The 23,894-nt window shown below is 36.4% G+C and overlaps 4 protein-coding genes and 1 pseudogene across 4 annotated transcripts; all 5 read left to right on the top strand.

The window, feature by feature from the left end:
- On the top strand, positions 5,302-10,046 carry LOC104725093 (DNA repair protein RadA-like). The gene is made up of 15 exons (XM_010443701.2): positions 5,302-6,031; positions 6,186-6,241; positions 6,316-6,374; positions 6,529-6,600; positions 7,002-7,085; positions 7,363-7,470; positions 7,709-7,771; positions 7,862-7,942; positions 8,150-8,215; positions 8,421-8,576; positions 8,857-8,934; positions 9,065-9,103; positions 9,296-9,378; positions 9,477-9,549; positions 9,632-10,046. The coding sequence occupies exons 1-15, from the start codon at positions 5,457-5,459 to the stop codon at positions 9,797-9,799; spliced, it is 1,761 nt and encodes a 586-aa protein (XP_010442003.1). The 5' UTR covers positions 5,302-5,456; the 3' UTR covers positions 9,800-10,046.
- On the top strand, positions 11,653-12,714 carry LOC109126772. Its single transcript, XM_019230545.1, has one exon. It carries the CDS (start codon positions 11,653-11,655, stop codon positions 12,712-12,714), a length of 1,062 nt encoding a protein of 353 aa, XP_019086090.1.
- Positions 17,215-17,919, top strand: LOC104725086. Its single transcript, XM_019231977.1, has 2 exons — positions 17,215-17,558; positions 17,721-17,919. The coding sequence occupies exon 1, from the start codon at positions 17,321-17,323 to the stop codon at positions 17,549-17,551; it is 231 nt and encodes a 76-aa protein (XP_019087522.1). The 5' UTR covers positions 17,215-17,320; the 3' UTR covers positions 17,552-17,558; positions 17,721-17,919.
- Positions 18,972-19,433, top strand: LOC104752249 (translation initiation factor IF-2). The gene has a single exon (XM_010474344.1). It carries the CDS (start codon positions 18,972-18,974, stop codon positions 19,431-19,433), a length of 462 nt encoding a protein of 153 aa, XP_010472646.1.
- Positions 22,001-23,886, top strand: LOC104725076 (annotated as a pseudogene).

The following is a 23,894-nucleotide window of genomic DNA, read 5'->3' as shown; positions in this document are numbered from 1 at the left end:
CCCGTAAAGTTGGTTTCGTGCAAAGCAAGGGAGACCCATCCTTGTTTGTCTACCATCAAAACCATGGCACCGCCTATCTCCTCCTCTATGTCGACGACATTGGTCTCACTGCATCCTCCACAACGCTGCTCAACGAGATCATCACCTCCCTTCACAATGAGTTCGAGATGACAGATTCCGGTGAGCTTCACTACTTCCTCGGCATCGCCATCAAGCGCAACACCTCCGGCTTCTTCCTCTCACAACAAAATTATGCTGCTGACATCTTACACCGTGCCAAAATGTCAAACTGCAACTCTTGTACCACGCCGGCCGATTCTCGCACTCGCCTTGCCGCCGCAGATAGCCCATCGGTCTCCGACCCAACCCTCTATAGGAGTCTCGCCGGCGCCCTACAGTACTTAACTTTTACACGACCGGTCATCTCTTTCGCCGTCCAGCAAATATGCCTCTACATGCATGACCCCCGGGAATCTCATCTCAAAGCTCTCAAACGTATCTTGCGCTATCTCAAGGGCACTCTTGCTCACGGCCTCCAACTCTACCCGTCACAACCTACCGGTCTCATTGCTTACACGGACGCTGACTGGGCTGGCTGCCCCTCTACTCGACGCTCAACTTCAGGCTATTGCATTTTCCACGGTGACAACTTAATCTCCTGGTCCTCCAAACGTCAACACACAGTCTCCCGTTCAAGCGCGGAGGCCGAGTATCGCGGCGTAGCTAATGTCGTCGCCGAAACAACATGGCTTCGCAACCTCCTCCTCGAATTACACTGTCCTCTCACCAAAGCCACTCTCGTCTACTGCGACAACATCAGCGCCGTCTACCTCTCCACAAACCCCGTTCAACACCAACGCACCAAATATGTCGAGATAGACATTCACTTTGTGCGTGAACGGGTCGCTCTCGGCACCGTACGTGTTCTCCACGTTCCCTCATCTCACCAATACGCAGACATCTTCACAAAGGGTCTCCCAACCCCATTGTTCACCGAGTTTCGATCCAGTCTGAGCATCCTTCCCAACGACGCTAAGACTGTGGGGGAGTGATAGATAAGGGAATATGTAATATTCACTTACCAACTATGTAAAGAAAATACTTGGAGAACACTCTCCTCTGTTTGTATATATGTCATACGAATAATGAATAGAAAGGCAACTCACTGATTACTCAGTAACACTTAGATCCTAAAGGAGAATATGTCTGTGGATGGTCTTATATATAACAACGACGAATATTGGAGAAGCTTTGCCCAGGAGATCTCTCTTAATCCTGTGCTAGAGGCTTCTCCGGTGCTGGAAGTGGCTCCGGCGATGGTAATGACTGTTCCGGCTATCGCTCCTAATTCTCCGGTGCCGGAAGTGGCTCTGGCGATGGTGTTGACTGATCCGGCTAGCCCTCCTACTCCTGTAAGGATAAACAAAAAAACACATAAACTATTTTTAATTTACGCTAGAGCTGCTATTACCATATCTGGACTTGCATGAAATAGTTTCTATTTACGCTAGACCTGTTAGGAAATAGTTTCTATTCAACACGTGAGAACAGAATCAAACCAGTTGCTCTGTTTTCTTTTTCTCTGTTTTTGCCTCTTTGATTTTAACTCATACGCTATCTCTTTTCTAACAATCTGAAGTAATTTTATCATACGATGCAATAATATTAAAGATGACTTTTTTTTTTTGTTTCTTGTCTTTTGTCTTAGTTCCTGAACATGTATGTGGATGATTTTGATTATAACCACGAATCTTGGGTAAGCTTGGAAGATATTTACGCACTGGACCAGACTGGACTGCTTGAATATGAATGGAATAAATGAGGTAGTGCATGGAAGCTCTGGACTTGATGCAAACGGCCTCATTGCGATATCAAGTTTTTTTCTTTTGTTTTCCTCTTTCTTTATTTGGACCACTTCTCAAGTTTTTTTTTTTTTTTTGGCTGTGTCTTTGTTTGTTTGTTTGTTTGAAAAGAGATATCTGATGTTTGCGCTTTTCACTTTACCTTCTTCTTAGTCTTTGACTCTCGAATTTAAACAATCGCCATCATATATGTGCCATGCAAATGCAACCGCCTTTGTGTTAGCACTGTTCTTTAGTCGAAGTTATAATATATCTTGATATACCTTAAAAACAGACTTCAAATCCAGCTCTTTTCGGATGACCAAAAACACAATCCAATTCTTGTAGTGGAGCCGACTGAGCACTATAACTATTTAAATAGCTATTCAAATATTTGGCATGGTTTCTGAAAAAGTAAATTGCAATTTTCAAGTAGTTTTATTGCGAGACAATATATATTCCTAAATTTGTTTGTTGTTTTGTTTTCTTTTCTCACTTGCTTTATCCTATTGTATCCCTAAACTCCAAGAATTTAATAGGCTACCTAGAGAATAAAAAAAAAAATTACATGACACTTTCATATATAAATAAAACATACGAAATAAATATAAGATTAAAGAAAATAATGGTAAAATGTGTAAATGTGGTATGGCTCTTTTCTATAAACATAGAGTATGTAACTAATTATTATCTCTCTCAATATCTAGCACATGAACGTGGCTGCGTGTGCATATATACATTAATTTGGAAATTATAATAAATTTTAAACGTATACTGTACATGGCTCTCATTACGTAAATAGAATATGCTGAACTTTCTGTAAATCGAAGAAAAGTTTGCTTTTCTAATATTATCAAATACTAGATTAAAAAGATTATTTTTCGACTTTAAAACATATACTCTAGGTTCCATTTTGTTTCTACCAATCCCAATGCACGAAAAGGGAAAGTGAATTGACGAAAAGAAAAAAGCAAAAGTGAAGATTTGGTTTCAACTAAAGAAAATATATAACACGAGAGGGAAAAAATGTGGTCCTCTAGATTTCATTCGCACCATCCTCTTGTTTCTTTGCCTTTTTTTTTTTTTTTTTTTTTCCACTTTTACTTTTTAATTATACTAGTTTATATCTCATATGTTTAGTGGTTTTTAGAACCACGTTTACACCTCTTTTCCATCGGTTTAGCCTTATATTTAGGTTTGTATAGGCATGGTTTAATATGCGTTTGTCTCTATTAGGTTTTGGCATCCAATCATGAAAGTGACAGGTTCTCGGAGACATTTAAACCAAAATGAAGTTAAAAAAATATCTAAAAGAGGTGAAGGAAAGATCAAGGGAGAGTTAAAGAACAAATGAGAAACCAGAATTGAAGCTGTAACGGCTAACCAAATTTTTGGCTGCCACTTCTACTTTCAGAAATTTCTCCATTATTATGTCTAACACTTCTACTTCAATTTTTTTTTTTTTTTTTCCCATTGTTCTTCAAAAGTTTCAAAATCTTCTGTCAAGTTCTTTTTTTTTGTTATTCTTCACAATCATGTCTACTTAGTCAGAGTTTAGTCTATTTAATTGACTTATCTTTTCCTCTCACAATGCCTTGCATAGTTTACTTGTTGTATTCATCTCGCTTTTTGACTATGTCGGATGTCGCATATTGTCGNCTTTTCTAATATTATCAAATACTAGATTAAAAAGATTATTTTTCGACTTTAAAACATATACTCTAGGTTCCATTTTGTTTCTACCAATCCCAATGCACGAAAAGGGAAAGTGAATTGACGAAAAGAAAAAAGCAAAAGTGAAGATTTGGTTTCAACTAAAGAAAATATATAACACGAGAGGGAAAAAATGTGGTCCTCTAGATTTCATTCGCACCATCCTCTTGTTTCTTTGCCTTTTTTTTTTTTTTTTTTTTTCCACTTTTACTTTTTAATTATACTAGTTTATATCTCATATGTTTAGTGGTTTTTAGAACCACGTTTACACCTCTTTTCCATCGGTTTAGCCTTATATTTAGGTTTGTATAGGCATGGTTTAATATGCGTTTGTCTCTATTAGGTTTTGGCATCCAATCATGAAAGTGACAGGTTCTCGGAGACATTTAAACCAAAATGAAGTTAAAAAAATATCTAAAAGAGGTGAAGGAAAGATCAAGGGAGAGTTAAAGAACAAATGAGAAACCAGAATTGAAGCTGTAACGGCTAACCAAATTTTTGGCTGCCACTTCTACTTTCAGAAATTTCTCCATTATTATGTCTAACACTTCTACTTCAATTTTTTTTTTTTTTTTTCCCATTGTTCTTCAAAAGTTTCAAAATCTTCTGTCAAGTTCTTTTTTTTTGTTATTCTTCACAATCATGTCTACTTAGTCAGAGTTTAGTCTATTTAATTGACTTATCTTTTCCTCTCACAATGCCTTGCATAGTTTACTTGTTGTATTCATCTCGCTTTTTGACTATGTCGGATGTCGCATATTGTCGTTCTAGTCTGTAGATAAGTTTATCTATCCCAACCTTTATGATTATGAGAGACTAATCATAAAGTTTATCTAATCAACCTTTAGATAAGTTTATCTATCCCATTCCATCTCTCTCATCACTTTAACATACCTCACTGGCCAACTCCACAATCCACATATATATATAGACCATTGTTATCTCTCAATCTTCTCAACGTACGTCAATATAAAAAAATGTTACTAAACTAACGGTCTCCAACTTTCTCATGTGAAATCGTCAAGTTCACGCATTACGCAGTATTACGATCTATTGTAGTTCCGGGCGCCTGAGACCAATGCTACCAAGGGTGTGGTCATTATCAATCATTAGTACACTATGGTGCTAATTTATTTTACTATTCGGTCACTTCTGCAAAAAGAACATCGACTCAAATCTAGGAGACACTCTCCTCCACCTACGCAAAGCCGAGTCGTGGTCACATAAGGAAGTCGAGACAACAAGTCAAATCATGGATAAAAGGTATCAATAAGTCAGTCCATCAACGAATACTCCCAGGGACTTGCAACTTCTTGGCAAAACCATTGATCATGAACATCAAATTGAATGATAACCGACAACTTTATGAGACGGTTTTGCTTCATTCTTGGCATGAGCAACCAAAGTGTGATAGCAGCTCAATTAGAGTCGTCCTATATTAATCACAGCAGCTGTTATCTCTACATCATAACACAGCTTTGCTTCGAGATATATAAAGTAGCAACAGGGCACAAGAAGGAACTCATACAAGGTTCTGTATCCTCCTGACCAGCCTAGTACGCTAAAGCGGAAGACCTCAAGAACCTCCAAAGCCCATTAAGTCTTTTATCGTTTATAACTTTATACTTTTTCCTGGTCTCTCTGTAAGAAAAAAACACTTTACCCACTCATATTTTAATAAGTTCTTTCAATTGAAATAGTATGATTGTGACAAAGGCAAACAAAATAAAAATTAATTTACCTTCTTTAATTTCTTTTTTCCAGTAGCGTTTAAGGCGCAGAAGAGAAGACTAAGCGGCAAATTTGTGTTTGTGAAATTGGCGGTTCGAACCACACAGCTCAAAAAACCCTAACCACACAGCACTAGAGAAAACGATTCGAAGGGGTTTTTGATTACTGTTGATGGTGATCGCAGCAGATATGAGATGCTTGAGATGCTTCTACACTCGAGCCCACTCTCTTCTCCTCCGATCTTCAACTCCGGTCACGATTCCTATTTCCCCCGTCCGTAACCGTATCCGTCTCCGTCGCTTCTCATCATCTCCCATCTCCTCCGTTTTCGACCTTCCCTCCTCTAATCAGGACGCGAGTTCGAGCAGAGAAGAGAAAGACACCGCAATTGGATTCTCCGATGAGAAATCGAGAAAAGCCGGTTCAACTGCTCGGGGATGGGATCCAGGGGAAGTTGTTATGAACAAATCGAAGAAAGGCAAATCGAAAACTGTTTGGGTTTGTGAGAGCTGTGGTCATTCTGATGGGCAATGGTGGGGGAGTTGTCGTGCTTGTCACAAGGTTGGGACTATGAAACGTTTCTCTGATGCTTCTCATTTAAGTAGTGCTAGTAGTAGCAAAGCTACTGGCTCTGGTCTTCAGGAGGGTACTGGTTTGTCTTGGTTACCTGACCAAGCAGGGGTGCAGCCTAATCGATTGACTGATGTTATTCGTGGGATTACTCAGCAGCAATGGCGATTTTCTCTGTATGTTCCAATATGCTATTTAGAAAAAAAGGCTAATTTTGCTGCTTTTAGGTTCACTTGGTAGAATGGTTTAGCTTATATAGGTTTTGTTTTTGTTACAATCTGAGATATTCTTGTTGTTGGAGATATCATTTCTTGCGATATTTATGTTTAGGCCTGGACTTTTTGGGAGTGAAGTTGGCAGGGTGCTTGGTGGTGGCCTTGCCCCAGGTTTTATGCTGTCTTCAAAATTTTTAATTTCGTTCTGTCTTTAGCTGTTGACTCACTATGGTGCTGTTTTGTAGGTTCCTTGATTTTGATTGGTGGTGACCCTGGTATTGGCAAGAGTACCTTGTTATTGCAGGTTAGGAGATGTGATTTATGGTGTTTTAATTAGTTGTCTTCCCCTTTGCAAATGTTTATTGATTTTTAGTACTGGAAGAACGGTTTGTGCATTGGGTGTTTTGTAATACACATAATGGCTCTACTGATTCTCTCCTTCTTTTCTTGAATGGAAGATTGCATCTATAATTGCTGAGGGGAGTGAAGTGGCCGAACCAGCACCAGTTCTGTATATCTCTGGTGAAGAGGTTAGTAGTAGTCAGTAGTCATGCTCAGTTTTTCTCAAAGTTTCTGTTTCTCCTGCTTGTCTTTCCTTGTCTTCCTCACACCGGGTTTCTGATCAAACTTTTGGATTGTGTAATTCTCTGTGGCTGTTTCTTTTCAAACCATGCTGCTTAAGATGGTCTGGATGATCTTCATGCAAATGTTTAAGATGCAGCAAAGTAATTGTAGCTTGAGATCTAGGTTCTAGCAGCTTTATTTTGTGCAGTTGGACTTTCTCTGCAAAAAAATGTTTGGCTGTTTTTCTTCTCGCGTTTTCTCTTTAATGTTAGAGTTATGGTACTTTTAGTATGTTCTGAAGGATCTCATCCCACGCATTCTGTGGACTTGATTACACATTCTTCATAAGATCTCATCCCAACTGCAGAGTGTCGAGCAAATAGGAAGTCGGGCTGACAGGATGAAAATTCAAACTGAAGAGCTCTACCTGTTTTCGAGCTCTGATCTTCAGGTATATTATTTTATGTTAATTAACATTCTTATTATCTTAATCAAACAGAAGTCATATTTCAATACTTCTTTAAACACCTAAGCAATGGACAGCTGCATATTCCTATTTTGTGCCTAACTATATCCCCTAATTAATTCTCCTCATGTTTACACGCCAAACACCAAATCCATGCTTTGTGAAATTCTCAAGTCTGCGTATCATAACTGAGAAAAAAAATTTTAGTCTCTATGTTTTGATCAGGTAACTGAAGCACATCGTTTGTTCTGATTTATTTCAGGACATTCTAAACAAAGCTCATCGGCTATCTCCCCGAGCTCTCATCATTGATTCAATTCAAACAGTTTACCTAAAAGAAGTGACTGGAAGTGCTGGTGGTCTCACACAGGTAGAACTACTTGAATTTTCTTCTAATTACTATGAGCAAGAAGTTATGCCATAGCTGCTTTTTGTTGCTTCCCATGTTACATGGAATCCCACATCCTTTAATTTATGTTTTAAAAAGGAATTTTTGATGTGTTAGAGGAAGACGGGACTCCAGCATTCTCTTTTTCGTCGCATTTCCCGTAACTCTTCTTTTAATCTGCTGAAAAGGCTACTTTCTTGGAAATCTCTGATGGTGGCAGGTTAAAGAGTGCACATCAACCCTGTTGCGTTTTGCTAAGAAATCTAATGTCCCTGTTTTCTTGGTGAGTAAGCACCATCCTTCCAATTCCTTCCTTCAATATCTGGTGTTTGATCTGGATCAGATGTTTTATGCACGTTACTTTCTGTTTTAGGTTGGACATGTTACGAAAGCGGGAGATATTGCAGGACCTCGTGTTTTGGAGCACATAGTAGATGTTGTCTTGTACTTGGAGGTGCTTTATATTTTCTGTTGTCTTTAGATATGCCTTCATGATATCCTCTTCAATAAATGACGCTCTGTAGTTCTAACTGAATACTTTGGTTTTGTTTCTATTAGCTTGATAACCTCTTTTCTAGAATAGAGACAGTTTATGAGCTTAATTTGTTAGGAAATATAACAGAAGATGATTAGTTGACATGTACTTTACGTCAAAATTCAGGGTGAAGAATCATCAACGTACCGCTTGCTTCGATCTGTGAAGAATCGGTTTGGGTCGACTGATGAAGTATGTATACAAATCCCTCATAGTATGTTATTTTCTCTTACTGCCTGTTTTCTTTTTCCCGAGAACTTGCTAGTTTAAGCATCTTATTTCTGTGGATTGTGTTCCCTTTATTCTTTATGTTGTTCGAGTTTGCTTGTTATATGTACACGTATTTTTTTTTCGAGTTGAGGATTATTGAATAAATCATGGCTATCTCCTTTGTCAGCTTGGAGTTTTTGAAATGTCAAACTCAGGACTTGAAGTGGTCTCCAACCCTAGTGGAATATATCTTAGTCAACAGAACCCAGATTCAGATGTTTTAGCTGGATTAGCTGTAGCAGTTGTTATGGATGGATCAAGGAGTTTCCTAATTGAAATTCAGGTAGATAATCAGAGTATTCTGCTTCGTTATCTTATTCTGCTTCAGAATTCCAAAAAAGTGTAAAAGGCTCTGGCTTGATAAGTGAAACTGCGCTTTGAAAGTCTTTATTCATTTTGCATAGTCAATATGATGAGAATCATGACTTACTTTGGTTGTATTATGTATGTTCAAAATGGCGCCAATGCTGACCTCTCATCATTAGCTGCCTCATATGTACTTGCGGACTTTGAAGCAAAGTATTGTAGTTCTTGTTTAAACATTGGTTTTTGTTATTATGTAGGCATTGTGTTCGCCTGGATCAACAGTTTCAAGGCATGTCAATGGTGTTCAAGCTAGCAGAGCTGACATGATAATTGCAGTGAGTGCTACTACTAACATTGTCTATTCTTACTTTCCAATAACAGTATACTTTGGAACATGCCCTCTCTACTACTTTCCTTTTAAATAACTGTTAACGTTTTGTTATGTGCCTATCTATCATATCACAGGTTCTTATGAAGCAAGCTGGTCTTAGAATTCAGGAAAATGTAAGTTTATAGAGATTTCTTTGTAAATTGTGTCAGTCTGCAATGCTGCTCGTCATGTGCATCTTGTTCTCTCTAATAACGTAGTGGTACTGTCTATACTAAATGATAGGAAGCATGTTAAACTCCAATCTTCACTATCTACGTATCATAGTGATTGCAGTACTGATATAATGATGAATATATGTTCTTTAGGGGATTTTTCTGAACGTTGCTAACGGAATGGCTCTTTCTGAGACTGCTGGCGATCTTGCAATAGCAGCAGCAATTTGTAGCAGGTACGTGTTATTTACTTCATTAAGCTCTTGAAAAGTGTCTTTGCGTTATTTAGTTCCTAGCTGCGAATGAAGCACTACACTTTTATTGCACAATCCAGTTTCTTGGAGTTTCCAATTCCTCACGGTGTGGCATTCATCGGTGAGATTGGTCTAGGAGGCGAAGTTCGCACGGTAAGAAATAATATTTGAACGAATCAGCTAACTCTTATTTTAGAATCTGGATGAATTGTATGACTGAAGGATAATGGCACAGGTACCAAGAATGGAGAAGAGGGTGAGTACAGTGGCAAAGCTAGGCTTTAGCAAATGTGTGGTTCCCAAATCAGTGGAGTCGTCATTAAAAGCGTTGAATTTGAAAGATATTGAGATTATCGGATGCAAGAATCTGAAAGAGTTAATCAATGCTGTGTTTAGGGGATGATGTGATTAAGCAATTCTGTGTTCAAGGGAGACTGAGATTAAGCATTAACTCAAACTTTGTCTCTGTAGCAATTCAATACGGTTTAGTATGGTTTGATTTTTTTTTCCTGGTTTTAGTTTTATCAGTTTTACAGAAACTAAAACCAGTTCAAACCATTTGTAATATGGTTTAGTTTTATTAAATTCGGTTGATGTTACAATTATAAAATATGATTACATATGTTCAATAGTCAAATACTGTACATGTATATCTGAAATTTAATAAACGTTACTTTCATAGTTTAATTAAAATCGGTTTTAGTAAGGTTATTCTTTTTGTTTTGTTTTTGTTGTAAAACAGTAAGGTTTTTGTTTGATGAAACCAATTGATTTACAATTTCAATTTATACATTTTTGTTTTGTTTTGGGTTACATTCATGTTTTGTTTTGGCCACCAGACAATGTGATGGGGCATTTAATATATGGTCTACAATTCTATCCATTAGGGATTCATGATATTTTTACATGTTAGATATGAAACAAAGACTCTAGTAGGATGGGTTGATGAGTAAATGTATGAGAGGGAAGTGCAATGTATAAAAACCACATAATAGAGAGCAGCGCCGTTTCAGACCAAACATCATAACGTTCTCACATGTCACATGCGACATTGTCCTCTCCACATGCCCATTCTTCGCTCCCCGCCAAATAACACCCAATTTTAATCTTTCTTCTTTACATTTTCTTTCAAATAATTAAACATTTTGTTTATAACAATTGACAAAAACTTCCAACCTATCTACATATGCTTTATCTACAGAAAACTTCTTCAACAACACTGTTTAAATCATTGGTTGTGCTAAGCGTTGCTCATTAAATTATTGACGGAGTTTGATAAATGCCAAAAAGAAGTGAACAATTATTTAGGTAAAATAGAAAAAGTTAAGGTATATACAAACAAATAACATAGTACGAGAAAAAAAGTTACACGTTCTTCAATGTATATCATGCAATATCTCCATTTGATAAATTAAAATGTCGTATCACTTAAGAAATACAGTAACGAATTATGAAATTAAAGAAACATTGTAAGATGAATTATGAAACAAGTAAAAATATGTCCGCAATGATTAAACTTTTACTTTTGTTTATCAAAATCATAAACTATCATATAATTCATTGTTGTTTTTTTTTTGACAAATAGCTCTAAATTATTAGTGGGGGTTTAGTGCATGTTACGAATAATACATTGTTAACACTATACTCTTATATTATATAGTCTCTATATTAATAGTATAGTGTTGGTGTATTAAGTTTCCTTTAGCTTAATACACTTAGTATATAACTAAGGTGTAAGACTCTTATTCCAATTAATGAGAAATCAGATTCTTTTCTTCTCTCTCTAACTGTTAACATGGTATCAGAGCAAGTTTGTTAGTGAGAGAAATTTTTCCGCCATTGTTGATTTCGATAGATTCATCATCAGATCTTCGAATTCATCTTCGATTTCTCATTCAATCGGCTTTATCTCTTTGGGTAAATCGTTTTAGAGCTCAATTCCAGCTCGTTTTCTTGTTTTCTGTTACGCGATGAGTGCTTCTTTCGATCAGATTGCTTCAATCTTCGTTGTTCATCTTCTCTTGGCGATTGCGGTGTTTATCTATATACTCGTCGTCTTCGTCGGTGTTCTTGAAGCTCTCTTTTCTAATTAAGGTGGATTCTGTTACGATTCTTTGATTTGGCTACCGGATCCTTCCTTTTTTTTTTTTTTTTTTTTTTTTTTTTTTTTTTTTTTTTTTTTTTTTTTTTTTTTTTTTTTTTTTTTTTTTTTTTTTTTTTTTTTTTTTTTTTTTTTTTTTTTTTTTTTTTTCGGCCATGGCGAATCTAACATCTGACTCAGTGTCCGATTCATCTCAACCGACTGATCAGTATAACAATCCTTATTTTCTTCATGGCACTGATCACGCTGGGTTAGTCTTGGTTTCTGATCGATTGACAACAGGTGCTGAGTTTCATTCATGGCGACGATCCATGCGAATGGCACTTAATGTCAGGAATAAGCTAGGATTCATCGACGGTACGATCTCTAAACCATCTCCTGATCACCGTGATTTTGGATCTTGGTCTCGATGCAATGATATGGTATCTACTTGGTTGATGAACTCTGTATCGAAGAAGATAGGTCAGAGTCTTTTGTTTATCCCAACCGCAGAAGGTATATGGCAAGATATTATATCTAGGTTCAAACGGGATGATGCTCCGAGGGTTTATGAGATTGAGCAGAAGCTTAGCTCTATTCAACAGGGAGCGATGGATGTAACTACTTATTACACTGAGCTAGTGACTCTTTGGGAAGAGCTCAAGAATTATGTTGAACTCCCTGTTTGTACCTGTGGCAAATGTGAATGTAGTGCAGCAGTCTTATGGGAAAAATTGCAACAGAGAAGTCGAGTAACTAAGTTCTTGATGGGTTTGAATGACTCTTATGAAGCTACTCGCAGGCACATTTTAATGATCTCACCGATGCCTTCTATTAAGCAAGCTTTCCACATGGTGACACAAGATGAGAGGCAGAAGAATATTGTTAAACCATCTCGTTCTGAGGGCATTGTGTTTCAAGCCTCTGGTCCATCTCCTGCTCTTTTATCTGATCCATCTTCTTATGCGAATCCAGTGGAGAATGTTGCCTATGCCGTTCAAAACTCATATCGTCCAAGACAGGCACGTCCTATATGCACGCATTGTGGAATGACAGGACACATTGTTCAGAAATGCTTTAAGCTTCATGGTTATCCACCTGGCTACATCCCTGGTTTTAAGAGCATCTCCTCTGGTTTTCATGCTCAGCGAGTGAACAATCCACAGGTTCTTCCGCCTAAAGGTCAGCATCAGAGTCAGCATACTCCAAGGACACATGCTGTGGCAAATGTTACTTAGACTATGCCTTATGTTCCTCCACCAGCTTTGAATGCTATCAATTTGGATGTGAGTAAGATGACCTCTGATCAGATGCAGACCTTAATTCAGCAACTATCAACGCACATGACACTTCCAGACAATCAAGCTCTTACCAAGGTTTCTTCCATTTCTGAACATGGTGCTATGGCTGTTGAATCTTCTGCTGGTATTATTTCTTTTCCTTCCACTTCACTTCGTTTTGAACATAACCATCTTACTTTTCAACATCAATGTCTCTCATCCCTTCACTCAAAACTCCCATATGGTTCTTGGATTATTGACACTGGTGCTACTACACATGTTTGTTCTGATCTTGCCTTGTTTAGTGAAACGGTTCCAGTTTCTGGTGTGACAGTATCTCTTCCGGACGCCACTAGAGTTGATATTGCACACACTGGCACGATTCATCTTTCAGATTCTCTCATTTTGCATCATGTCTTGCATGTTCCATCTTTCAAGTTCAATCTTATATCTGTTAGTAGTTTGCTAAGATCTAGTAATTGTTCAGCACATTTCTTTGCTAATTCATGTTTCATTCAAGAGTTTATTCAGGGCTTGATGATTGGTAGAGGCATCTTATTACATAATCTCTACATACTACAACTTGATTCTCCTGCATCTCATGCTTCGTCTTCCATCGCAAGTTCTTCCACTTCGTCTCATTTCTTTGGATCCTTGACTGTCGATGGTGATCTTTGGCATGCTCGCCTTGGACATCCGTCTGCTGACAAGTTACAATTCATTCCGGGTACTATATCAAAAACTGCTAAGACATCATCTCCCTGTCATGTTTGTCATTTAGCTAAACAAAAAAGATTATCATATATGGCTCATAGTAAACTGTCAGCTTTACCTTTTGATTTACTTCATCTAGATGTTTGGGGTCCTTTCTCAACAGAGTCTGTAGATGGATATAGATATTTTCTTAGTATAGTTGATGATTGTACTAGAGCTACTTGGCTTTATATGTTGAGAAATAAAAGTGAAGTTTCTTCTTATTTCCACGATTTCATACAATTGGTACTGACTCAATACAAATCAACAATTAAAGTCATTAGAACCGACAATGCTCCTGAATTAGCTTTCACAGCTATTGTTAAGAAACATGGCATTTTGCATCAATTTTCCTGTGCTTACACCCCTCAACAAAATTCGATTGTTGAAAGGAAGCACCAACATCTTCTCAATGTAGCTAGGGCTTTACTTTTTCAATCAAATGTTCCCCTTGCATATTGGAGTGATTATGTATTAACTGCTGTCTTCTTGATTAACCGAACTCCATCTGCTTTACTTGCTAATAAAACACCTTATGAATTGTTAACCTCTCGTAAACCAGATTACACACATCTTCGAACTTTTGGCTGCTTGTGTTATGTCTCTACTTTACAAAAGGATCGCCATAAGTTCAGTCCTAGGGCTGATAAATGTGTCTTTTTAGGATATGCATCTGGTTATAAAGGCTATAAGGTGTTGCATTTAGATACTAATTCTGTTTCCATCTCTCGTCATGTTGTTTTCCATGAAACATACTTTCCATTTCATGATATCTCTGCATCATTCCCATCTGAGATTTTTCATCATAATATCTTACCCATCTCGATTGACCTACCTGATGATGTGACGCATTCATCACATGTTCCTCTTGCATCACCCACGCATGCATCATCTGTGCATCCACCAACACCCTCTAGTGTTGTTCAACCGGCTGAAGCGGGTGTTATCACAGACACTGGAGTTGTTTCACTTCACAATGCCAGACCAAAACGCATCAGTAAGGTACCAGGTTATTTGTCTGATTATCATTGTGCTCTTGCCCAGCTTACACCTCCCATTCCTCTTCCAGCCACACATAAAACACCATATCCTCTTTCTTCCGTTCTTTCTTACACAAATCTTAAAAAACCCTATCAGTCTATTGTTCTATCTTTTTCGCTAGACACAGAACCTACATCTTTTCAACAAGCCATCAAATGTAAGAAATGGACGAAGGCTATGGATGTGGAGCTTGATAATATGGAGGTAAGTGGCACTTTTGATGTTGTTTCTTTACCACCTGGGAAGAATGTCGTTGGTTGCAAATGGGTCTATACTATTAAATATGATGCGGATGGTAGTATCGAAAGGTATAAAGCTAGATTAGTTGCCAAGGGTTTTACCCAACAGGAAGGTGTTGATTTCTTTGAAACTTTCTCTCCTGTGGCTAAAATGGGTAGTGTGAAGTTTCTTCTTGGATTAGCAGCTAAAAAGGGCTGGAGTCTTTGTCAAATGGATGTCACTAGTGCTTTCTTGCACAGTGAGCTCGACGAGGAGATTTATATGAGCCTTCCTCTCGGTTATACTCCAGCTTCGGGTGTTTTACCACCTAACCCTGTTTGTCGACTGAAGAAATCTATCTACGGATTGAAACAAGCTTCTCGACAATGGTATAAGTGTTTCTCTTCTGTTCTTTTGAACAATGGTTTTACTCAGGCTCCCTCTGAGAATACTTTATTTGTCAAGATGACTGATTCTTCTTTCATAGCGCTCTTAGTCTATGTAGATGACATCATGATTGCAAGTAATAGTGATGCAGAGGTTCTATCTGTTAAGACGATACTCGCGAAGGCTTTCAAAATCAAGGATTTAGGTCCGGCACGATTCTTTTTGGGACTCGAGATAGCTCGAAATTCTGCTGGAATATCTGTCAGCCAGCGCAAGTATTGTCTGAATCTTCTCAGTGACACTGGTTATTTGGGTTGCAAGCCTAAGAATGTTCCCATGGATCCTACTAAGGCGTTATTCAAAGACACTGGTGTTCTTCTTCCTGAAGCTGAGATTAGTTCGTACAGAGCATTGATTGGACGGCTCTTGTACTTAACCATCACTCGCCCTGATATCACGTTTGCAGTCAACAAGCTAAGCCAGTATCTCTCTTGTCCTACGGATGCACATCAGCATGCGGCTCAACATGTTCTCAAATATCTCAAAGGGAACCCAGGACAAGGTTTGTTTTACTCTGCTCATGATGATGTTGGCTTGACTGCATTCTCTGATGCAGACTGGGGTACTTGTCTCGATTCTCGACGCTCTGTCACTGGTATGTGCACTTTCTTAGGCTCTTCTCTTATTACTTGGAAGTCTAAGAAGCAGAAGATTGTTAGTAGCAGCAGTACAGAGTCCGAGTACAGGGCAATGGCTATAGCTTCGGATGAGTTAGTCTGGTTAACACAACTTTTGCGGGCTTTTCATATCCCGATACGTGGACCAGCTAGGCTCTATTGTGACAATAAGTCTGCTACTCACATTGCGAACAATCCGGTCTTCCACGAACGCATTAAACATATGGAGATTGATTTGCATCGTACGAGGGATCGGGTACTCGCAGGTGTTCAACAAGTGCAACACATTTCGACTGGGAACCAACTTGCGGATATCCTCACTAAACCTCTGCAGGCTGGTCCTTTCCACTCTCTTCTTGATAGAATGTCTGTTTCAAGTCTTTTCCTTCCACCATCCGATTCCAGTTCAAAGACTTGAGGAGGGGGTGTTAACACTATACTCTTATATTATATAGTCTCTATATTAATAGTATAGTGTTGGTGTATTAAGTTTCCTTTAGCTTAATACACTTAGTATATAACTAAGGTGTAAGACTCTTATTCCAATTAATGAGAAATCAGATTCTTTTCTTCTCTCTCTCTTATATACTAAGGTGTAAGACTCTTATTCCAATTAATGAGAAATCAGATTCTTTTCTTCTCTCTCTCTAACTGTTAACATACATTACTATATTCGCTTCCGCCAATGATTAGATAATCCAATTTGGATTCCTATTTAGAGAACCAAATGTGCTGTTGTTAGAACAACGGTCGCAACTCCATAACATTGTCCATGATATCATTGCTAACTAACTTCCTCTTTCGAGTTCATACTTTATTATATAAATCAAGTATATGAATAAAGTATAATTATAATACCAATTTTTTTTCACTTGTCATCTGCAGTTACATTTAAGATTATCACTTAGCTACTACTCAAATTAAAAACTGATAGGTAGATTAAAAGTAGAAAATAGATGGATTTACACGAGCCCTAGAGTATTTAGGCATAAACAAGAGATTTTGATATTTTCTTTTGGGGTTAATTTGGGTTCAAAACCAACTCCAAAAGATGCATTGAATAGATAGGTTGGTGTCTATCTGTCTGGACTCTAGAGTAGCTCTTCAAATTTCAAACTATTTGGAAGCTTTAAAACAAAAGTCTCGTGCTCTCTATATCCTAAACTTTTAACCGTGGGATCTTTAAAACCCATACGCTCCCTTAACCATATTAGATCACCATATATAGATTTACAATAATTTGAAAGTTTAATGCAATTTTTACATTACATTTGAAAACTCATAATTTACACGTGCTAAAAGGGGCTTGGTTGTTATAGAAACATTGTTCGAAGCTAAAATTATTTTAAAGACGCCATTTGAAACTAGTCCACATAATAATAATTCAAAGTAATAAAGAAACTTGGGGTCTATATAAATGGAGACAGGAAGTGTGTGACTCTTGTCTCCTACACTAAATTCTCTGAGCTCTTTCACCAAAATAGAGAATGGTGTGCAGAGCAGAAGAAGCAATGAAGCAAAGAGAGATGATCAAGCGATGCAAAGAAGATGATCAACAGAAGAAGAAGAAGAAGACGACGCAATCAATCACAAATTGCAACAAAGAAAAGAGTTCCAAATTCAAGAGAAGCACTAGTAATCTCGAAAACGACGGAGCTTCCTCAGCTATCTTCCTCCTCGCCTGCATCGCCTGCTCCTCCTTCTCCTACCATCTCTAATTATTAAGTAATTATCTTAGTTGTAACAACATCCACAGTTAATTACTCTTTAAACTACGTTTATAATATTTAGTCTTATATTTGTTAATTCTATTTATACTTTTGTTCGATACAGTTTTCTAATGTTTTAATCTGTTTTTTGTTTGTTTTGTGTGTGTGTGTGTAATAGTTCTGTTGTATAAGTAGCTGTGGAAAACATATTGAGGGTGCCGGGTGCGTATAAAAAATATATATAATACGTTTTTTTCTAATTACATTGTTTTCAAACATTAGAAAAAGAATATTAATTACATATTCTATGTTTGTATTTATGTTCGGATTTGTAACATTGCATAACCGCTTAATGACATAAGCTGCAAAATCAAAAATATGTTAATTGGATATTTTTGGTTTTTTACATTTCGTATAGAATTTGCAGAATGTGGAAAAATAAAAGATTTTAGAATCAAATATATGTTGATCTCATATAAAAATTGGGAGAATGAAAAATGTGTTAATTGTTCTTCATCTTCATCATTATTTTGTTTTTATTAGACTATATCATATTGTTATCTTTACGTCTTAGCTTTAGATTCTGCAAAATCTATTTTCTAAGCCATTCATGATAAAATAGATTTTCTAAAATTTAGGAAAACCAGATTTTGTAGGATTTTAGCAATTCTTTCACAAAATCTAAAAACCACATTTTGTGGGTGAGTGTTTTTTTTCTCTCTTTTTCCTAATATATATTTATTCTAATTTACATAAATTCTAAAACAAACTAATATTTTGAACGGTGATAATGATAGTAATTTTGCAATAATGTGTTTTCTATATGCAATAAACATATGTTTTTTGTTCTGAACCATGGTATTTTTTATATATTTTAATAAAATTTTATAATCATTATTTTACTATTTTAAAAATAATATTATTATATATAAAAACCAAAAACTAATCAAGTTACCATTCGATATTTTGCAAAAACTAAAATCTAAACCAAAAATCAAAAACTAAAAAAATCAAAAACCAAAATCGAAAAGCTAAAAACCAAAATCTAAAAACTATCATTCATTCATGGCCTAAATGTGTGAATAAAAGGAAAGATGAAGAAGTCGTCCTCATGTTCATATAAAAAATGTCCATTAAACTTTAAGTGGACCTAGAAGTCCAGAAAAACTTTTTCGAAAGTGAGTATATTTTTTCTTGGTTTGATTCTTTTTTACTTGTTTTATTGGTTTTTCTCTAATATTTCGTAGTGACGTGGCTTGTTCTAAGATGACTGTGTTGCAACAAAATACGTACACGAGAAATGTATTGTATTTTGTTATGTACTACTCCCTCCGTTTTGTATTAGAAATATATTAAAAAGATTAAACAAAAAATTTAATACTTTTCTTAATTTGTATAAAACAACCTCAAACCCATATCAAGGGGAGTTATGGTCAAAGCTACCCAAGTCCTCGACAGGCAACTCAACCCCTATCAAGGAAGTCCGAACTATGGATTCTACGGTGGTTTTGTGCAAGTTAGTCCATATCAGGGAAACCAAACTGGTTATGGAAGCCCAAACCATGGAAACACCGGTAGTTATCAAGGAAATCAAGCCGGTTATGAAAGCCCAAATCATGGAAACACCGGTGATTATCAAGCTGGTTACGGAAATTCTGTTGGTTATCAAGGAAGTCAAGCCGGTTATAGAAGCCCTAATCATAGAAACTCTAGTGGTTATCAAGCCGGTTACGGAAACTCCGGTGGTTATCAACAAGGAAGTCAAGTAGGTTATGGAAGATCCAGTGGTTATCAAAGAAATCAAGCCGGTTATGGAAGCCTCAATCATGCAAACTCTGGTGGTTATCAAGCCGGCTGTGGAAGCCCCCTTCATGGAAACTCTGGTGGTTAAAAAAAGCACTTAGATTATTCAATACTTTCATCATATAAGAGAGTATCACCAAACACAACAGTTTGTTGAGGATGATTGAACCCGATGAATGGAGAAAATGGTCTATCATATTCATTAGTTTTATAAGTTGTATCAAAGCAAATGACATCTCCAAAAAGATTGTACTCACTTATAAATTGATCATCTGCCCAAAAGATATTGTGATCATATCGTCCTGATCAACTTGCATTAAAAGAAAGATGAATTATCCTCTTTTTCTGAAAATATTCCTATATATATAATTATCATTATTTATATAATTTAATATATATATATATATATATATATATAATTATCAAAAATACTTTATCTTTAAATTGTTGGTGGATTCGAACTCGTGACTGACGTTTAATTTTAATCTCATACTAGGATTTCACCCGCGGTACACCGCGGGACTAAGTAATAAATTATTGTATTTTAAATAATAATTTTTAATTTATTTAGTTTTCAAATTTTCAATTAATTAACTTTTTATCTAATTTAGAATTTTGTTTAGAATTTTTTTTCTTCTTCTTACGTTTTATAAAGTTTATAACCTAATTACATTAAATTTGTTATTAGATAGAATATAAAATTCTAGATTTGTTTTGTTCTCTAGAATTAAACAGAGGTATATGCCTATATAGTATGCTAGTGTATATTTTTATGTGTATTTTTTTTTTGGAATATTAAGAATGTGTTATAGTATGTGTAATATTTTGTAGTTCATATACTAAATAATTTATAAGTTAATTTTCAAAACTATGAATACAAATCTATAATGTATATGAGATAAACTAATAGCTTTAGTGTTGGTTCTATATTCCAAACCCGCAATGCTAGGTGGGTCAGACAACATATTTAAAGTTTTTTAATCCATAGAAACTCATCATATGAAACCCGTGAAGTAAAAATTATTTTAATACGTAATACAAAATAAAAATAAATCTGTGAGCAAGCAATATCTTTTATATTTTATTATTATTCTTTGAATAAGATATCAAATTGAATGGTAAATATGTTTGTTACCTTTTAAAATCATACCGTTTGTTTTTTGAATGATATATTTTATATTTGATTTTGAACATTTATTTTAGGGGGAAATCAATGCGTTGAGATCAAAAATCTCGGCCACGGATCCTCCTCCAAAATCAATTCGGTTCTTGGTTAGACCGATTGTTTATGAAATTTGTGTGAGAAAATATTGTTTTGTAAAATTGGAAACTTAATATTAATTAAATCAATTATAAAATTAATACTTAATGTTAAAGGGAGTGGTTCCAAATTTTTTGGAAATTTATTTAGGATGGGAAATCTTGTTTTCAAAAATAGAAACTTAATATTAATTAATTAAATGAAAAACAAATTAATAATTAATACCAATGGCAGTCTTGTAAATAGGTAGCAACTATAGGATTTATTTGCTAAATGTACTTGAAAAATGTATATATAGATGTTTCAAATAGATATATAAAATCTTTATACAAAAATTTATAAGCATATTCGACGTGGTCTGGTAACTCTCAGAGTGCGGGTTTAATTATATTCCACTCATCCGTTAACAAAATGTAATGTATTTGAGACATCTTCTAATAAGCTTCTAAAATAAAATCGTTTCTCAGCCAATGTGAAAAGTGGGCTTATGAGAGTTGTGAAGAAATCAGAAGTTTTGGAATCCTCTCTCGGCTTCGGTACTAGTGACCAATGAAAACTAAAGTGAATACAACCCGCTTGTTTTGTTTACCGAGTGGTTTTCAAAGGATCGGTCATACGCACTTATGAGGAGTAGTTTGCATTGGGTATGGTATGGGCTTATGGCTCAAACTCAACAGTAGATGTGTACATATTATTATCCAAAATATACAATTCGATTCTTTATTTGTCCCAAACTTTTTAAACTCTTGAGATTTGTATATAAAGCTAAAGTAGGTACGTGTAAATAATAAATATCCATGTTTATGATGAATAAAACAAATACATGAGTTGACACGACTAATTCCCTTAGCTGTTCACATGTAATTAAGCCTTGTTTTTAATTTTAAAAGTTTAATGAACAATCCAAACGTAGAAGAGAGGACGACGACTTATTACATTCATCAACCACCTATACAGCAAATAAATTATAGCTAGAAGTAGCCTATGTTTCTTTCGACAATACATTAATTAAATAACATTTTAAGTAATGAAAGAAGACTTTCGACAATGAATAACTAATTAATCTTGAGAAATGCATTATTAAATTACTTTATTTTAAGCCTTTTCCACACGCTAAATCGGCGTTAAGACCGGGAGTAGGAACATCCGTTAAGACTTTGGGTTTGGAACTCCGGAAACAAAGACTTTTGAACACAACGTCTCATGAAAACGTCGTCGTCACGAACATTTGAAAGTTAGGTTTAAAGTTTTTTAAACAGATTATTGTCAGTTTTGCAAATAACTCAAATTAGCCTTATTTATTTTAATTTTTCTTTGGTTTACTAATGCATTAGGCATATATAAATGATGTTTACGAGTTCCACTTGGAGACATCACTAAAAAACTACCTTGATTTATCCTCATACATCAATCCATACAATGGGTGCAATACCTGTCAATCTACCCACTCACGAGCACCCTTTGTTCCCTTCAGCTCGGAATGTTGCCTTTACATGTAAAGGATGCCATGTGGAAGGAATCGGCTACGGCGGCTACAAATGCAATGAATACTATTGTAACGCTTGGTTCCATAAGGAGTGCGCCGAGGCCCCATCGGAGATCAGCCACCCTTCTCACCCCCAACAACAACTCTCGCTCACCAATGACCATGGAGATCATCCATGCGATTTGTGTGGACAAAAGTCTTTGTCGCCCTGTTATAGTTGTTCCACATGTCAATTCACTTTGGATCTGACTTGTGGGATAAAGCCATCACCGTCTGCTATTGAAAATTCTATGTGTCATGACCATTCACTTGTCTTCTTGAAGAAAAAAGAGGAGGGAACCCCTTGTAAATTATGCAAGGTTTCTATTACTGGACCTTCCTATTCATGTCTCGAATGCGATGTGTATTTTCACGTGGATTGCGTCAATCTCTCAAAGGAAGTAAACCATCCTTGTCATCCTGTTCATCCTCTCATGTTAATGGCACCCGAATCACTTCCAGATGACGCCAAGAAGACTTGTATTTTTTGTGAAGCACAACCAGAAAATGTGCTTTATCATTGTTCCTTCTGCAACTTCAGCACTTGCCTTGCTTGTAGCAAAAACCCACCACCCATTGTTATGGAGCATACAAAGACACACAAGCATCCACTTACTCTCTTTTCGAGGGAAATCTCATTTACTTGTAATGCTTGTGGGATTGAAGACAACGACATGAAACCTTACATATGTCTTCAATGTGATTTTGTTGTTCATGGAATATGTATCGGCTTACCCCAAGTCATAAACATCAATCGCCATAAACATCAATCGCCATGATCATCGCATCTCTTGCACTCATCATCTTGGCCATGAAAACTTGACATGTGGAGTTTGTCGTAAAAGTGTAAGTCAGTTCTATGGGCGATATTCTTGCTCATCTTGCACTAACTATACGGTTCATTCGCAATGTGCAGTGAAAACTAATGTATGGGATGGTGTAGAACTGGAAGGGGTACCCGAGGATGAAGAAGATATTGCGCCATTCAAGGTGGTGGGTGATAACTTGATATGTCATTTCAGTCATGAAAAACATACTCTAAGGTTCTACAAGGATAATTTCATCCATGATGAGCATACACGGTGTGAAGCATGTAGCCATCCAGTCGAGTTTGACCCGATCTACAGTTGTGAGGATTGCTGTTTTATTCTCCATGAAAAGTGTGCTAATCATCCTCTCAAGAAAAGACTTGTCTTTAGCACCAGACCATTCAAATTACAAGAAGCAGGTACCGGTGTTCGTAAGGTCTTAGACTGCGCATATTGTAGAATATTTTCTACTGGTTTTAAATACACGTCCTTAATAGCAAAGAATGTAGATGTACATTGTGGTTCACTCTCTGAGCCGTTCATCCATGATGATGGCCATTTACATCCCTTGTATTTTGATACTTTGGATCCCAAGCAACGTCACAATTGCAATGGGTGTCGTAATAGGATAGATGGTCATCTCCTACGTTGTGAACCTTGTATCTTTGATTTGTGTTTGAGTTGCGCTAGTTTGCCAAAAAAGATAAGGCATAGCAGCGATGAGCATCCTCTCACTCTATTTTGTGGCGAAAAGACGGGCAACAAGTACTGGTGTGATATTTGTGAGAGAGAACTAGATCCAAAAAAGTGGTTCTACACATGTTCTGATTGTGGAGTCACGATGCATGTTGAGTGTGTAATAGGAGATTTCTCACGTCTCATGCCAGGAAGCATCATTGATATTGGTGGATATGGATTTGAGGTGGTTCTTAACAATCACAACACTCGACCATT

Source organism: Camelina sativa, chromosome 2 (genome assembly GCF_000633955.1).
Source record: "Camelina sativa cultivar DH55 chromosome 2, Cs, whole genome shotgun sequence".
NCBI classification, from domain to species: domain Eukaryota; kingdom Viridiplantae; phylum Streptophyta; class Magnoliopsida; order Brassicales; family Brassicaceae; genus Camelina; species Camelina sativa.
Note: the sequence above shows the minus strand (reverse complement) of the source record. Positions and strands in the feature narration are given on the sequence as shown.